The following is an 18346-nucleotide window of genomic DNA, read 5'->3' as shown; positions in this document are numbered from 1 at the left end:
TGCTGGAATAAAAATTTTAATTTTGGAATGCAGCAAGAATCTTGACACAATCATCACCGGACTAAGATTTCACGTTTGAAGGAATTTTGTCTGTGTACACTTAGTATGACTGACCAACTGAAGTGCAGGGTTATTGGACAGTGTAGTAAAGGTAGACCTTTGAAACAAACTATTCTGTGAAAGTAGGAGCCGTGTTGCTGAATGCTGTAAATTGTAAGAGGCATTGGACACTTAGTGATACTAATAAGGCGCCCTCTTGCTTGTAAAGTAATTGTAATGTAGTTGTAATCATTGATGATAAGCCAGCCAATGTAAGTAACATTTTGTGAATGGCTTCAGAGCTGGGAAGTCATGAATGTTCTGTCAGTGCCCAGTTGCAGTACACTATGTAGGATCTAACATGTTTGCTGATGGAACTAAAAGAGACATGACCAGCGTTGGATACAACGACAAGACCTGTTCAAAGCATGAAGAAGGCAGTCTGTAGAGGCACTGTGTATCCCAGAAGAATATTGTGGTGTACAGATAGATAATGATGCAAAAGTGCTCAGTAGGAAGTAGATATGTACTATCAGTAGCGAAAGCTCAAGCTTTCGGGATGCGGGCAAGTATATGATATGGGCTGCATAGGTGGGCAGATTCTGCAGCAAGCACAACTGTGCAGGGGAAAGAAGGAAGGGTGCCTTCCAGTATGGTGGGAAATGCAGGGACGTTAGGTTTGGGATGCTACCCAGAAGTGAGGTTGACCTCAGTGAAGAAAGGTCATCAAGGGCTCACAAGAATTACATGAGGAACAGGTGGCCTATGTGGGTAGCTTGAAAAGCAGATATGCTGCAATGCATATACATGCATGTGGCAGCAGCAATGGCATTTTCACATTCAGCTTCACAATAGAAAATGGTTTTATACAATACTGGCATGTTAGAGCCCTTTATCTGGTGGTTCATATGTGGTCAGCAGCCAATATTTCCATACTGCTGTTCACATTTCATGGCAGTGCTAAACTGCTACTGAAACTATTGCTAATTGGAGAGTCATTGTGAGCTGTTAAACTGCCAGCAAGGTGCTCAGCGCTGAAGTGATGCCTAGCGTGGACAAGAGTGCTCAACATAGTTATTGGAATTGTTCTGATTGTTGGGCTTTGAGAAGTTTGCCAAACCAGTAGAAAGATGATCTGAACTCAGTCTCTTGCACTATTTTAATTTATTGTATTTTATTTTCATGTATTTTTCTGTTAAGGTTCAGTGTCTCATTCCGAACGCAGCAGTCCTAGCCTGACTACTCCACCGCAGTCATCACTTAACCTTGATACATCCTCCTTTTCTAGCAACCAGTCTCAAAATTCACTCTCTACTCTGCCAAGAATTTCTGTCAGCCCTGTAACTGCTGGAGAGAGAAAGAAGGACAGGTAAACTGATAATAAATGTTATTTTGTAGGATGTTACTTTAAAAGGGGGACTGCTGTATACATTTTTCAAATTCACCTGTTTCCGTTTAGCTGCACAATTGATCTCACTAATGAAGTTCAAGTAAGCATGTTTTCATAATATAAATGATCTTTGTTATCTAAATGAAACAATGATATCTAAGCATCGTGGGTTGGGTTTAATGCTGTTTCCAAATATCTGGGTGGGAAACTGTTTTTACCCAATACCCTGCACAGGTGTCCTTTCTAATTCCACTGAACGTAAATGGGTCATTTTTCCATTTTGTTTTTCCTATTAACTCTGGTCACTGAACATGTGAAGCAGTGGAAGGAATAGGACAAGCCCATGCTCTGTAAATCGACTGCCTCACCTTTACAAACCACCTTTTGTTACCTCTTCATTATGACAGGGGTGTAACTTAGCCCCTTACAGCCCCTGTGGTATGGGAGAACACCTCCAAGTGGCTCACAGCTATTCAAAGGGGGGCCCATCCGGCCTAATGAAAATAAACATTGGTGTGATATTTGATACTTCGGGGCCCTCATCACACTGTAGGGAGAGCCCATAATTTAGCTTTTCTCTATTGCATTATAGGTGCTATTAATTAAAATTATACTGCTCTCACTGTTTTTAATTTAAGCGCAGCTAGTTTTAGACAAGATGGGAATGTATTACCACCTTTTGAAACAAGAAGCGAAAGGTCTATGCAAGGAACCCATATCCTTTTGCAAGTCCTCAATAACAGGTGTTACTGTACTGAGTCAACACAGCAAGCTATGTTACTTTTCATAGGAACGTGTGTCCTTTTATTGGAGGAGTAAGGCATAAGTAGGATTACTAGTCAGAGCCAATAAAGGATGTAGGACTAGTTTTGTTTTTAATAGCACACAGTCACCTCAAGGTTTCCTAAAAGTATAGAAAAAATAGTAAGCTACTGTGTGAAAACCTAGGTTATGAGAAATTTCCAAACTTTGAACAGGTGTGTTTCCCTCTTTAAAGTTAAAGGAAGATAATTCCAGTTAACTGCTACTTGAAAGGCAAAAAAACTGTCTAATTGGCAACTCTTTTTGATTTTTGGTGTTTGAAGTATGTGGGCAGAGGAAGAATGTAATGTCCTACTTTGGGAATACTAAGAAAATGATTTGCTTAAAGTCTGGGCCTTGTCCAAGATGTGCCTTACACCCAATAAAAAAAATAAAAAAAATTTGAAAACAATGTATATCTGTGGGTAGCCAATGTAGGGATTGAAGATGCTCAGAAATATGGACAAACTTAAGCTTTTCCAACAGGGGAAGTGAAGCACAATTTGCCACGAGCTGAAGTCATTGTACTGCGTGGGAAGGTAAACCTAGGTACAGATTGTTGGCTTAACCTAAGTGAGATCTAACTAAAGCTTGAATTATTAAATAGTGTGCCTCCTTGCAAATGTAAGCGGGAAGCTTCCTGAAATTCTTCAAACTTTGAAAGGAGATAGATGCTACCTTGTTTAGGTCACGAAAAAAGAAGTCTCCTCATCAAACATCATTCTGAGGTTTCTGACTACTCCGACTGCCAGTGGATATTGGTCAAGAATATTTGGCCATCAATTAGGGTTTCAGCAAATAGAGGATACACTAATAATAAACACTTCCTATTTTTGAGAGTTCAGCTTCAAGTGGTTCCCTGCCATTCAGTTGGTCACTGCCTTCAAACATTGTAGAAAATGTATTGGAGCCACTACACAAGTACCGTCCGGTCTAACAAATATTTGTGTACTATCCGTGTAGCTCATAAACGACAGTTGAAATTCCAGAAATAGCTTGGCTAAGGGGGTCACATAATGACTGAAAAGAGTGAGGCTCAGAGGGATCCCTCCAGGAGTTGCTCATCCAAGGATTTGCGAATGAGCTAAACAGAGATAGGACATTAGATTGGCTCTGGTTTGTAATGAATGTGTGTGCCCAGTCATCAAGGCCCCTTATGCTGTCTATTGCAAGTCTGTTCACCAAATTGGAATGGCAGACATTGTCAAATGAAGCAGCCTGATTGAGGAGAATAAGCTCTGCAATTTGATTCAAAATCATTTGTAGCTCGTTAAGCACTTCCATAAGTGCAACTTCAGTCCCAGGATTGGCTCTTCTCCCAGCCTGAACAAAGTTCAATAACGAGTCCTCCTAAATGTAGAGAGCTGCAAGTCGATTACCATCTTAGATATTTTAGCACAGAAAGGCTAGAGAGAAAAAGGAATGAAAGTTGCCTCGATTGGTGGGATTAAGTGAAGTTGTTTTCAGAAGTGGTTTAACAGAGGCATATTTCCATTTTTCTGTAAGTATGCCTGATTTGAAGATAGAATTGATAATCCCAAAGTTTGAAAGACCAACTACAGGAGTCAATTTGTTGAAAAAAAAAAAAAATTAACTGGGCAGGGGGCGATAACTGAGCCTATTTTTACTAATCTCAGAAGCTTTAACACATCTTCTGAAATGGTAAAATGAAATTAGAATAAAATCTGTGCAGTTGCTATACTGGACCTAAGGTCTGTGGTAACATGAGGAAATTCCTAATTGAAAGATTGATAGCTAAGCTGCATTTTTTTCATTAACATTTTGAAGAAAGTGCATTGCATAGTCCATGCGATGCAGGAACTCTTATTTGGCAAATATTGGGATTGGAAACGATTTTAATACAAACAAAACTCGATGTGCTATTATTGCCTGCTAAAAGCTTGTCAAAACAATATTTCAAACAAGCAAGTTTAAGACAAAATCTGTACACCCAGAGACCCTCTTTAAAGTTGCATGTCTCCTGCAGAATAAATGGTTTCCAGAGGCATTTCACGTTGTGAGTCCTAATGTGAATCTAATGCCTGCGGGATGTGTGAAAAAATTTAATTGGGACAAACAGATATTTATCCAGCACTTGGATGACCCAAGTACTAATATTATCTTTGCTTTTCTGAATATTAGCTTGAAATATGGAAGGAGCTATTTCTACATCCAAGCTCATCTCCAAGGAAGAAACTTTGTTAATTTGATGTATAATGTCGGAGTGACAGGATACTTGAAATTGAGACTCACCCACTTCATATTTCTGTGAATACACATTTGCAAGGCAGTCAGACTAAGTAACCAGAAAGTCTTAAGTATCAGAGGAAATAATCCATGGAAGTTTCTGATCTATAGTATGACTTGAAACATTATGTGGGTTTAGTAATCAGTTGTTTTACATCGAAAACTCACAGGATTCAAGGTAATTGGCTGGAATTTAAACAGCTGGTATATCCACCCTGATATTAAAATCCCTCCGCTCCAAACATGTACACGTTTTTGAGGAAAGTGATTTCATATAAGGTGCAAACGCCCCACCTAAGTTGGGTGAGATTCCCAGAGAATGATAAACTAGTACCCATGATAAACTGCTCAAGCGATGATAGAAAATCCTGCAGTTTCTGCCACTGAAAAGTTCCCCAAGTATAGAATGTTGAGTTTCAGGTGTTCTTCAAGTATTACTTAGTGTTCAGTCCAGTGCATGCCATACCTCCTACCTACCTGAAAATAGATGATGATCTGAAATCCTTTGAGACTGGCTCAACTGCAAGAACTGTTTGGCTTCACCAAACAGTTTATGGCTCAGGCTGTCAAACATTTACCTCAGAAGTGTTCTGTTGTATGCTTTGCCAGAGCATATGCAGGGCAATTGTTCTCTTCTTTAATTAAGTGTGTTATAAAAACCCTCTTGTTCTAGATGCTATCATTTATTTTGGACCTTCTCTGACACCCATAAGTCATTTTTGAATTTGTTTAGAGCAGACAGGAGGTGCAGTAGTAATGAGCCCTCTGTCTGGTCTCTCTTCAGAATTTCCCATGAAGGTATGTACACCCACACCTCTCACACTGTACTTTTTCTGACAAGGTGAGGCAGATTCCCAAAGACCTGAAGTGAGGGTGCCAACAAAGATATATCCCAACAAGCACTTGTGAAAATACCATAAAGAATGGGGTTGTTGTTGAAAATTGTGCTTTCTCCTCCTGTGTAGTTCTCCATCCTGATATCAGTAAAAAAGACTTACATGAGGAATAACTGGCACTTGATCCAGGCTTGTACTGATGAACTGTAATCCAAACATAATTTCAAGAGCAGTGCATCTAAAATGGTTGACTGACATAGTTGTGAAAACAAAGAACACTTCACATCTTACTCTTTGTACTACCCTTATTTTAACAGACGTAGCATTGTTCCAGTGAGTACAGTAATCGCGGGTAATCATGGGCATTTGAAACATGTTACTGGGCCTTTTGCTCTAACAATCAATGTATGGTTTGGAACTCCATGCAGCGAAGCCATCTGATGTTGCACGTGGACTCATTTTTAGTAGGCCTCTTTTGCGAGTGTGAGTGACAGATAACAGAGGGTGCATTAAGCCTATTTGCATGAGAGGTGTGTTCTGCCTTCCTGCTCTTATCTCATAACCGAGCTTACAGAACCTCTCTGGAATGCACTTCTGAGTTTAAAGAAGACATTTATTGTTATTAATTCTCCACCACGAGGTTCTTGAGAGACGAAATTAGTAGATTGGAAGCACACGTTGGAAAGCAGTCGCAGTAATGACAGCAAAATATATCAAAGTACTTCTCAGTTGCAATGTGCACAGCAAATATATGTGATTATATTATGGCATAACTTCAAAGCAAAGCATAAAAGTCAAAATTCATCACCGTAGGGCCTATAGCTCAGCTTCATCTTTCTGGGGCCTGCAAGTTGATGACTCCGGTCAACTGCAAGAAAGAGATTTTCTACCCAAACGGGAGACAGGCAACTGACGTCTATGTTCCTGTCTGAAGTCAAGCAGATTCAATCTACCCCTGCTGTAGCTGAGTCATCCTTAAAAGCAAACTCAGTGTGAGAACCGAAGAAACTTGGAGAGTGGCCAATTCTCCCGAGCTCCCTCCCTCTCAGACTGGATTGCGAGGTACACACAAAATCTACGTGCTCTTATCAGCTAAGGTCTGGTGTGAAGAAAACAGCTTAGTCCATCTTGTGGAAAATCACAGCTTGGAAAAAACACAGCTCATCTGCAATGTCTCAACTGCAATGTCTAACCCCACGTTAAAGCCAATAGGCAGCTAACCTAAATATAAAATGTAATGTCTAATGTCATGTCAAAGCCAATAGGCAGCTAAACTGAATACAGAATGTAATGTCTAATGCCGTGTCAAAGCCAATAGGCACCTAACCTAAATACCAAATGTAATGTCTAATGCCATGTTAAAGCCAATAGGCAGCTGACCTGAATACAGAATGTAATGGCTAACTCCATGTTAAAGCCAATAGGCAGCTAAACTGAACAAAACATATAATGTGCTACTGGTGAACATTGAGCAACTAATATGTGCAGTGGTTAAACACAAAGTCATTGGTCAAACACAATTAATAGCATTACATTCCACCCTGTGACCAATCAATTTTTTGTTTCACGCCTCTTATTTCAAACAAAAACAACTAATATCAACACAAAAAACATTATAAGCAAATCAGATTTGAATGATCAAAGCAATCACTGTAAAGCAATGGAAGTGGATTAACATATTGATCTCATAACCTTTCACATTAGATACATCTACACAGAACAGTGTCTCTAAAATAGCAATTTGATGTAGGATGAGTTCTACTCATGTAAAGGTGCACGGTCCACCTGAAAGGTTTGCTGAAATGTGAGCGAAAGTCAGAGTTCCATACGAAAAAATACAGACAGTTAACTGGTAAGGTTGCTTAAGTCCCACTGGAAGAATGTAATCAAACAAGTTGAACTTGAAGTGAAGGCGCCATTTGCGAAAAATGGATCCATGTGGTTTGTACTTCACTCAATCAGGTTCAGGTTGGGGGTTCGGTCCCTTCCCCGACCCCACACGCACACGTCCGAAGGGACACCACACAGTACACTCATGGTCAGTGGCGAAACGTGGTAGGATCTGCAAAAGAAAAAAGTATGACTTTTCTTGCAAATAACATTTGTCATCTGAAATGTGCCCTTCCTCTTCCGTTCCTTGTTTTATAATCAGCAGGACGTTTTTGGGGCCCTTTGTTATGATTTCTGCAGGTTCTGGAGGGTCATTTGGGGCTTCAACCCACACCTCAACTCAGAGGTTTTTATCTGCTGCACCATAGCTTCCCTTTCCTTGCACTGTCAGAAGGGCTGGGGCAGACTCCTTCTTTACCAAACCTCCATTCACTGCACTTTTGACAAGTTGGGCCATTCTGTCTCCAATTTATATGAATGAATCAGATTATTTTCTAGTTATCAGCATAATTTTGATTTCTCCTTGGTAATCTGCAGCAATCACTCCCCCTAAAACCTGACCAATTTGCCATATCTGTCCTGGTAACTTTCCTCTCCCCAATTGATCTTTGACTGTTTGTGGGACATATTGCTCTTGTGCGTGCTGCACAGTTTTTATCAAATCTAGGGGAATGTGCATCTCTCTAATCTCTGCCCACCTGTAAGTGGCTTTTAATCCCAGCTGTCCACATTTCTGGTGCACCCTCTTAGCCATCCCCACTAAGTCAGAATTCTGGGTGGACACTTCAGACTCTGAATGTTTCTCTTTAACATCTGCAAGGGAATTGAACCAGTTATGTACAAGCCATGTGGAAAACCAAACGGCTAAACCATTGGCAGAGAACCAAGAATCAGTGTAAACTTGACACATCTCAAGCAGCTCTTGCTTTAAAGTCTGACACCCATTGTACAACGCTGTTCCTTCTCCTGTGCTAGACAACAACTTTTCAGTAACTGGATTGTAATCATTAGTCAAACAAACATGCTTTTTATCCTCAGGGGACACTAATTCAAATGGTGCACTCAATTTCACTGGTGACTCTTTTACATGTGATACTCATTGCACCCTCTCCACATCCTGAAAAGGGGCTTCTGACACCTGTTCTTGTAGGGCTGCCGTGACTCTAGCCCTGTCTTGTATGTTCCAGATCCAGTGTATGATACTAGCTTTCTGTACCTGTCCTAAACTGTGAGATTTAGGTGAATTCATCACCCACTGTGCATGCTTGATACTTCAGTTTCCATACTCCAAAGTTCCAGGGGCACTCTTGTCTTCCCCTGTTCCTGATTTACATGTAAATCAGTGTTTCCCTCTTGCACTGCGCAGAAACCTAAAGTCTGAATTATTTCATTTGAAGCGCGCAGCTGCCCATGTTTTTTTCTAGTTACTTTATACCCAAGTGTTAAGATTTCACTCAGATGAGGGCTATACTGTTTCCAAAAATCAAACAAGCTCATGAAACTCTGTGTCTTCTGCTTAGTGCAAAATAAGAAACTCTAAAATCTTTTGTTTTACTTGTGCCAGTAACTGCACATTTTGCGACAGTACTTCTGCCATGTCCGAATTAATTTTTCCTTGCAGAAGCGGTCTGTAAATAACAGTCACAGCTCTGTTCTCAGTGTTATCAGTTAAGGAATGCAGGGTGTTTTGCTCTATGCTCTGCTCACAAGGAGGCTCACAGCTGTCTTAACCCCCTCATTACTGGAATGGGAAAAGTCAGATTCTTCTAAAACAGCAGTTTTATAGATTTCAGCCTTATCTTGCAAAAATGTGTTCTGGCTAATTTGCTCACGTAAATTCTTATTTTCATGTTCTAACTGCCTACATCTCTCCTGCATTTTTCTGTAAGCAGATAAAAGTATCCAAACCCTTCTGTCAAGAACAAAAGGAACATCATTTCCTTCAAAAGGCACATTTTCTAAATATGCTTTATCACAGCACTCACCGGAAGACTCACACAGTCCTGATAAATAAGAAAACATGTTTCTCACAGCACCATAAGGCAGTTTAACTTCACATGCATTTTCAAACATGGTCTGCCGTGCTTCTGTAATTCTCTAAACAACAAAAAGCAATTACACTTTTAAATAGTCCACTTCGAAACTCCAATTTCCGACTCTGAAAACTGACGACTACGCCAAAATGTTCTGCCTTCCTGCTCTTATCTCATAACCGAGCTTAGAGAACCTCTCTGGAATGCACTTCTGAGTTTAAAGAAGACATTTATTGTTATTAATTCTCCACCACGAGGTTCTTGAGAGACTAAATTAGTAGATTGGAAGCACACGTTCAAAAGTAGTCGCAGCAATGACAGCAAAATATATCAAAGTACTTCTCAGCAGATATATGTGATTATAATATAGCATAGCTTCAAAGCAAAGCATAAAACTCAAAATTCATCACCGTAGGGCCTATAGCTCAGCTTCATCTTTCTAGGGTCTGCAAGTTGATGACTCTGGTCACCTGCGAGAAAGAGATTTTCTACCCAAACGAGAGACAGGCAACTGACGTTTAAGTTCCTGTCTGAAGTCAAGCAGATTCAATCTACAGTGTGCGAACCAAAGAAACTTGGAGAGTGGCCAATGCTCCCGAGATCCTTCCCTCTCAGACTGGATTGCAAGGATCACACAAAATCTACGTGCTCTTATCAGCTAAGGTCTGGTGTGAAGAAAACAGTTTGGTCCATCTTGTGGGAAAACACATATTGGAAAAAACACAGCTCATCTGCAAAGTCTCAACTGCAATGTCTAACCCCATGTTAAAGCCAATAGGCAGCTAACCTAAATATCAAATGTAATGTCTAATGTCATGTCAAAGCCAATAGGCAGCTAAACTGAATACAGAATGTAATGTCTAATGCCATGTCAAAGCCAATAGGCACCTAACCTAAATACCAATGTAATGTCTAATGCCATGTTAAAGCCAATAGGCAGCTGACCTGAATACAGAATGTAATGGCTAACTCCATGTTAAAGCCAATAGGCAGCTAAACTGAACAAAACATATAATGTGCTACTGGTGAACATTGAGCAACTAATATACGCAGTGGTGAAACACAAAGTCATTGGTCAAACACAATAGCATCACAAGGTGGTATGTGCCTACTGTAGTTTATTTGGGGGTATAGTCACCATGAACCCTGGGTGACCTTCTCTGTCCAATTTCCTCAGTGTAGTTATGTGGGGGCTTCCGTACTGTCATGGGTTCTAACCACATGTGGTACTAAAATCAAGTATGACAGCAACAAATTAGTTGAATGGTCCAAGATCAGCTTCAAGAAAATATCTATGCATTGAACGCATAACAGTGCCCTACTATGGAGAATGTTGCGTTAAAAGTCCATTGCGTAGTTGCATTTTTGCCATCCAGCTCCCAATTTCTACATTTTTACTGACCCAGTTGATTTTCTTTCAGAGGCATTCATATGCAGGGCCTCTGGCAAGCATCATATTTGTTTTGGAGCACATTTCTCAGGAGCAGACTTCCAGACATACCATAGTTTTGGTGGGGGGGGGGGGTGGGGAGTTCACCTACTCGCCATCACTGGGTAATCTATGTAGTCTGCTTTGTCTGATATCTTGCAACCCCTGACAAAGTGGGGGGGGGTCTATTTGACTAGCAGCTGTGATTTTTAAGGAGGGTGGTGATGGCTGGGGGGGCTAGTTTGAGAGTTTGACAGTGTATCTGGAGGCCCAAGGAGGTGCTATGTGGTGTTCGATGTCATAGACTGAGATATAGTGATCTTCTCTCCCCTGAAGCTCTGCTTGTCTCTGCAGTATTGACTCAATTTCCTGCACAGACGTTCATAGCCAGTTTTTTCTGTGTGTGGTTTGACTCAGCATACCCGAAATGGAATTGACTAGGCTCCTCCTTTCTCACCTCACTGGACCTATATGCACGGGTTACCCAAAATGGAGCAGACTAGGCTCCTTCTTTCTCACCTCACTGGACCTGTATGCACGGGTTACCTTGATAAATAAAGACAGTGGTCTAAGGCATTGCTGCTGCTGCATTCTGAATTAGGTAATGTGCGTGACTGCCCATTCCCAACCTCCTTTAGTTGACTCCAGCTGAAGTGTGCTAAAGCTCATCAAAAGTACCTGAATGGCAGGGGATGCTTTTTGAGGGACATACTTATTTTGTAATGGTCTTATGTGATCTGCCACCATTATGGAGTCCGCGAGATACATAACCTAAACATTTCCTTCTTTCCTGAAGAAGAAGGATGTTAGCTTCTCTGCATGCAGACACTGCCTTAAATTAGACCAAACTTGAGAAGATGCTAAAAGAGAATGAGAAGAGCACAAACATCTTTAGTGTACACTTTTGCAGTACAGCTTGCCTAAAGGGCTTTTCCTCCTGCTGCAATCGTTTTGTTCCCTTTGTGTTTTGCCAAAACAATGCAGACCTTGTGCTCACTGTGCTAGATCATGCATACTTGGGTTGCCCAAAGCCAACAAGCAAGATAGCTGTTCAGTTGGAGGATCCCATCTGCTTGACACAGAATCTTAGAGTCCGCACAGATTCTTATTGACCTTCATCAGGCATTCAATTTTGAACAGCAGGACTGCTGGTTCGATATATATATATGTTCGGTGGCATGTGTAGCTGCAGATACACATGCTGTGCACATCCCGCCATCTGGTGTTGGGCTCGGAGTGTTACAAGTTGTTTTTCTTCGAAGAAGTCTTTTCGAGTCACGAGATCGAGGGACTCCTCCCATTTCGACTCCATTGCGCATGGGCGTCGACTCCATCTTAGATTGTTTTTTTTCCGCCATCGGGTTCGGACGTGTTCCTTTTCGCTCCGTGTTTCGGGTCGGAAAGTTAGTTAGAATCTCGGAAAAATCATCGGTATTGTTTGCGTTCGGTATCGGGTTAGTTATAACAGATCAACACCGATTTTTGAAGAGCTCCGGTGGCCATTCGGGGTTTTTTCGATCCCCCCGTCGGGGCCTGGTCGGCCCGGCCACATGTCTCTTCAAGGCTGATGGAACGGACCCCATTCCGCTTCTGCCCAAAATGCCATAACAAGTATCCATATACAGATCAGCATCTGGTCTGTAACTTGTGTCTATCTCCAGAGCACAAGGAGGATACCTGTGAAGCCTGTCGAGCGTTTCGGTCGAGGAAGACATTAAGAGACCGAAGAGCAAGAAGACTGCAGATGGCGTCGGCGCCGACAGGAGAAGGGCGTTTCGAGGAGGAAGAAGAAAGCTTCTCCATCCATGAATCGGACTCGGACGAGCTCGATCCCGAAGAAACGCCGAAAACCGTGAGTAAGACATCGAAACATAAAACTCACGAGAAGACAACAAAAGCCCAGGGGACGCCACCGCCAACAGGCCATGGCTTAACCCGAAAGATAGGTGACCGATCATCGGCACCGAAAAAGGGCATGCATGTGGCGAAGTCATCCGACTCCGGTCGAGATACCGCCACACAGCAATCTCGGGCCCGAGACACCGGCCCCGAACAGATTCGGCACCGAGACAGTGGCACCGAAATGGTTCGGCACCGAGAAACCACGACGCCGAAAATAAAGAAGTTTGCCTCGGAGCCCAAAAAGGCGACCGAAAAGATTTCAATTCCGAAACATCCAGCATCGGATCCGAAAACAGGTTCCTACACAGAGGAACAAGGATTGTCCTCCCAGATGCAAGGACATAAGTTCGGAGAGGAACTTCAATCTGTTGAGCCGGACTACACTCAAAGAAGGTTCCACATTCAAAAAGACACAGGGAAGATAAGCACTCTTCCCCCAATTAAGATGAAAAGAAGACTTGCCTTTCAAGAAAAGGACAAGCAGCCACAGGCAAAGGTGGCAAGACAAACAACTCCACCACCATCAATGCATACATCACCGGTAGCCACTCCACCACTGATGCAATCTCCGACTCATACTGCAATGAGTCAAGATGATCCTGATTCATGGTACCTTTATGATGCTCATGTATCCGATAACAGCCCAGACTGTTACCCTACAAGGCCGTCGCCACCTGAAGACAGTACATCCTACACGCAGGTGGTCTCAAGGGCAGCTGCGTTTCATAACGTCACCTTGCATTCAGAACCAATTGAGGATGACTTTTTATTTAATACACTCTCCTCCACGCATAGCCAATACCAAAGCTTACCTATGCTCCCAGGAATTCTAAAACATTCAAAACAAATATTTCAAAAGCCTGTTAAAGGCAGAGCCATAACTCCAAGGGTGGAAAAAAAGTATAAGCCACCACCAACAGACCCTGTTTATATTACGCAGCAATTAACACCAGATTCTGTGGTTGCTGGGGCAGCTCGCAAGAGAGCAAACTCTCATACCTCGGGAGATGCACCACCTCCAGACAAGGAGAGTCGCAAATTCGATGCTGCAGGTAAAAGAGTTGCAGCACAAGCAGCAAACCAATGGCGTATTGCCAATTCACAAGCACTTTTGGCAAGATACAATAGAGCTCATTGGGACGAAATGCAGCATTTCATAGAACACTTGCCCAAAGAGTTCCAGAAAAGGGCACAACAAGTGGTAGAAGAAGGACAAAGTATCTCCAATAATCAGATACGGTCATCAATGGACGCAGCAGATACAGCTGCAAGGACAGTAAATACTGCAATAACAATAAGGAGACACGCATGGTTGCGTACGTCAGGATTCAAGCCGGAAATACAACAATCCGTGCTGAATATGCCCTTTAATGAACAGCAGTTGTTTGGGCCGGAAGTCGACACTGCTATTGAAAAACTCAAAAAAGATACTGATACCGCAAAAGCCATGGGCGCACTCTACTCCCCACAAAGCAGAGGCACATTTCGCAAAACACCATTTAGGGGAGGGTTTCGAGGTCAACCTACAGAGGCCACAACCTCACAAGCAAGGCCCACTTATCAAAGCCAATACCAGCGGGGAAGTTTTCGGGGGCAATATAGAGGGGCACAGTTCCCAAAAAATAGAGGGAAGTTCCAAAGCCCCAAAACCCCTCAAAACAAACAGTAACTTCCAAGTCACACATCCCCAACACATAACACCTGTGGGGGGGAGACTAAGTCAATTTTACAAACATTGGGAGGAGATAACAACAGACACTTGGGTACTGGCAATTATCCAGCATGGTTATTGCATAGAATTTCTCAAATTCCCTCCAAACGTGCCACCGAAAACACACAATATGTCAAAACAACATATAGATCTTCTAGGACTAGAAGTTCAGGCATTACTACTAAAAGAAGCAATAGAATTAGTACCAGAACACCAGAAAGGAACAGGAGTTTACTCTCTGTACTTTCTCATACCCAAAAAAGACAAGACTCTGAGACCTATATTAGATCTCCGAACATTAAATACCTACATCAAATCAGATCACTTTCACATGGTGACATTACAAGACGTAATCCCACTACTCAAACAACAAGACTACATGACAACACTAGACCTAAAGGATGCATATTTCCATATACCGATACATCCTTCACACAGAAAGTACTTAAGGTTTGTGTTGCAAGGAACACATTACCAATTCAAGGTGTTGCCATTCGGAATAACAACTGCGCCAAGAGTTTTTACAAAGTGCCTAGCAGTCGTAGCTGCACATATCAGAAGGCAGCAAATACATGTGTTCCCGTACCTAGATGATTGGTTAATCAAAACCAACACTCTAGAAAGGTGTTCACAACACACAAAGTATGTCATAGAAACCCTACACAAACTAGGTTTCTCAATCAACTACACAAAGTCACACCTTCTGCCGTGTCAAACACAGCAATACTTAGGGGCGACAATCAACACAGCAAAAGGGATTGCCACTCCAAGTCCACAAAGGGTTCAGGCATTTCACAATGTAATACAGGCCATGTATCCAAATCAAAAGATACAAGTCAAAATGGTGATGAAACTCCTAGGCATGATGTCCTCATGCATAGCCATTGTCCCAAACGCAAGGTTGCACATGCGGCCCTTACAACAGTGCCTAGCATCACAGTGGTCACAGGCACAGGGTCAAATTCTAGATCTGGTGTTGGTAGACCGCCATACATACACCTCGCTTCAATGGTGGAACAGTATAAATTTAAACCAAGGGCGGCCTTTCCAAGACCCAGTGCCACAATACGTAATAACAACAGATGCCTCCATGATAGGGTGGGGAGCACACCTCAATCAATACAGCATCCAAGGACATTGGGACACTCACCAAAAACAGTTTCACATAAATCACTTAGAACTATTGGCAGTATTTCTAGCGCTGAAAGCATTTCAACCCATAATAAGCTACAAACACATTCTTGTCAAAACAGACAACATGACAACGATGTATTACCTAAACAAACAGGGAGGCACACACTCAACACAGTTGTGTCTCCTGGCACAGAAAATATGGCATTGGGCGATTCACAACCACATTCGCCTAATAGCACAATTTATTCCAGGAATTCAGAACCAGCTAGCGGACAATCTTTCTCGGGATCACCAACAGATCCACGAATGGGAGATTCACCCCCAAATACTAAATACTTACTTCCAGAGTTGGGGAACGCCACAAATAGATCTATTTGCAACAAAGGAAAATGCAAAATGCCAAAACTTTGCATCCAGGTACCCACAAGATCAGTCTCAGGGCAATGCGCTATGGATGAGTTGGTCAGGGATATTTGCTTACGCTTTTCCCCCTCTCCCACTCCTTCCATATCTAGTAAACAAGCTGAGTCAAAACAAACTCAAACTCATACTAATAGCACCGACATGGGCAAGGCAACCTTGGTACACAACACTACTAGACCTCTCAGTAGTGCCTCATGTCAAACTACCAAACATACCAGATCTGTTAACGCAACACAAACAACAGATCAGACACCCAAATCCAGCATCGCTGAATCTAGCAATCTGGCTCCTGAAGTCCTAGAGTTCGGACATTTAGACCTTACACAGGAATGTATGGAGGTCATAAAACAAGCTAGGAAACCTACCACTAGACATTGCTATGCAAATAAGTGGAAAAGATTTGTCTATTACTGCCACAATAATCAAATTCAACCCTTACACGCATCTGCCAAAGACATTGTAGGATACTTACTACATTTGCAACAATCAAAGCTAGCTTTTTCTTCCATTAAAATACATCTTACAGCAATTTCAGCTTACCTGCAAATTACGCACTCAACTTCTCTATTTAGAATACCAGTCATAAAAGCATTTATGGAAGGTCTAAAGAGAATTATACCACCAAGAACACCACCAGTTCCTTCGTGGAACCTCAACATTGTCTTAACACGACTCATGGGTCCACCTTTTGAGCCCATGCACTCTTGTGAAATGCAATACTTAACATGGAAAGTTGCATTTTTAATTGCCATCACATCTTTAAGAAGAGTAAGTGAGATTCAAGCATTTACCATACAAGAACCATTTATTCAGATACACAAGCATAAGGTAGTTCTACGAACAAATCCTAAATTTTTACCAAAAGTCATATCACCGTTCCACTTAAATTAAACAGTAGAATTACCAGTGTTCTTCCCACAGCCAGACTCTGTAGCTGAAAGAGCACTACATACGTTGGACATCAAAAGAGCGTTAATGTACTACATTGACAGAACAAAACTAATTCGCAAAACAATTATTTATTGCTTTCCAAAAACCTCATACAGGAAATCCCATTTCTAAACAAGGCATTGCTAGATGGATAGTTAAGTGCATTCAAACCTGTTATCTTAAAGCTAAAAGAGAACTGCCTATTACACCAAAGGCACACTCAACTAGAAAGAAAGGTGCTACCATGGCCTTTCTAGGAAATATTCCAATGACAGAAATATGTAAGGCAGCTACATGGTCTACGCCTCATACATTTACCAAACACTACTGTGTAGACGTGCTAACAACACAGCAAGCCACAGTAGGCCAAGCAGTACTACGAACACTGTTTCAGACAACTTCAACTCCTACAGGCTGAACCACCGCTTTTGGGGAGATAACTGCTTATTAGTCTATGCACAGCATGTGTATCTGCAGCTACACATGCCACCGAATGGAAAATGTCACTTACCCAGTGTACATCTGTTCGTGGCATTAGTCGCTGCAGATTCATATGCGCCCACCCACCTCCCCGGGAGCCTGTAGCCGTTTAGAAGTTGATCTTCAACATCTGTATATTTGTAAATATATATATATTACTTTAAACTACATTATGTACATACGTATTCACTCCATTGCATGGGCACTATTCCTAGCATATACAACTCCTACCTCACCCTCTGCGGGGGAAAACAATCTAAGATGGAGTCGATGCCCATGCGCAATGGAGTCGAAATGGGAGGAGTCCCTCGATCTTGTGACTCGAAAAGACTTCTTCGAAGAAAAACAACTTGTAACACTCCGAGCCCAACACCAGATGGCGGGATGTGCACAGCATGTGAATCTGCAGCGACTAAGGCCACGAACAATTGTACACTGGGTAAGTGACATTTTCCATACCCTTCCCCACATCCAGAAACATCAAAAACATGCTGAAAGCAGCTCATCCAGGGCTTCCCTAGTCCTAAAGATGGCCTACTACACAAGTCAAGATGAAATGTACCCCTTGCCAACAGGTAAAGCTAACACTTGAGGCCTATTCCAGAAAAATATTGTTGAGCGGAAGCCTGGGTGAATACAGTATGTGTAGCTGATCCTTTGATGTGACTGATCTGAGTCAGTGGAGAAGCTTCGCATAGTGAGTCTTACTGTGCAATATCGGTCTGTGGCTGGTGAACTGCACTGGCTAGATAGAGCAAAGCAGCATTCATTCTTGATCAGAGGACTGGTAGGATACCTTCAAAGGCAAGGTGGAGGCAAGGGATGTTGGATGTTGAAGATCTACTCGGTGGGGACCAGAGAGCTTCTGATTGAGAGTTTGGCCTCATATTGGGCATATCCCAACTGTTTTCATCACCCATGGAATCTGGGGATAATGATGCGCATTTGCTGTTGACTGAACACAAAAGCATGTCAAAGATTAAGGCATACCACATTGTAGAATTCCTTGGTCTTGAATGGGTCTCATGGAGACTAAACAGTTGATGCCCTGGCTGCAACTGCGCTCTATGTGAGTACGCTGAATACTAGTGTCTGAAGTAA

The 18346-nt window shown here is 42.1% G+C and overlaps 1 protein-coding gene across 4 annotated transcripts in view; it reads left to right on the top strand.

The window, feature by feature from the left end:
- The window catches only part of DLG5 (discs large MAGUK scaffold protein 5), a 1179851-nt gene that overhangs the window by 604733 nt on the left and 556772 nt on the right, over window positions 1-18346 (top strand). For all 4 annotated transcript variants that reach the window (XM_069240807.1, XM_069240806.1, XM_069240808.1 and 1 more), the window contains one exon: window positions 1240-1408. In XM_069240807.1, coding sequence (XP_069096908.1) covers window positions 1240-1408 — 169 coding nt within the window. The remainder of the gene's footprint in view (window positions 1-1239; window positions 1409-18346) is intronic.

The sequence above is a fragment of the Pleurodeles waltl genome, chromosome 6 (genome assembly GCF_031143425.1).
Source record: "Pleurodeles waltl isolate 20211129_DDA chromosome 6, aPleWal1.hap1.20221129, whole genome shotgun sequence".
Taxonomy (NCBI): Eukaryota; Metazoa; Chordata; class Amphibia; order Caudata; family Salamandridae; genus Pleurodeles; species Pleurodeles waltl.
This window is presented reverse-complemented; position numbering and strand designations above follow the sequence as displayed.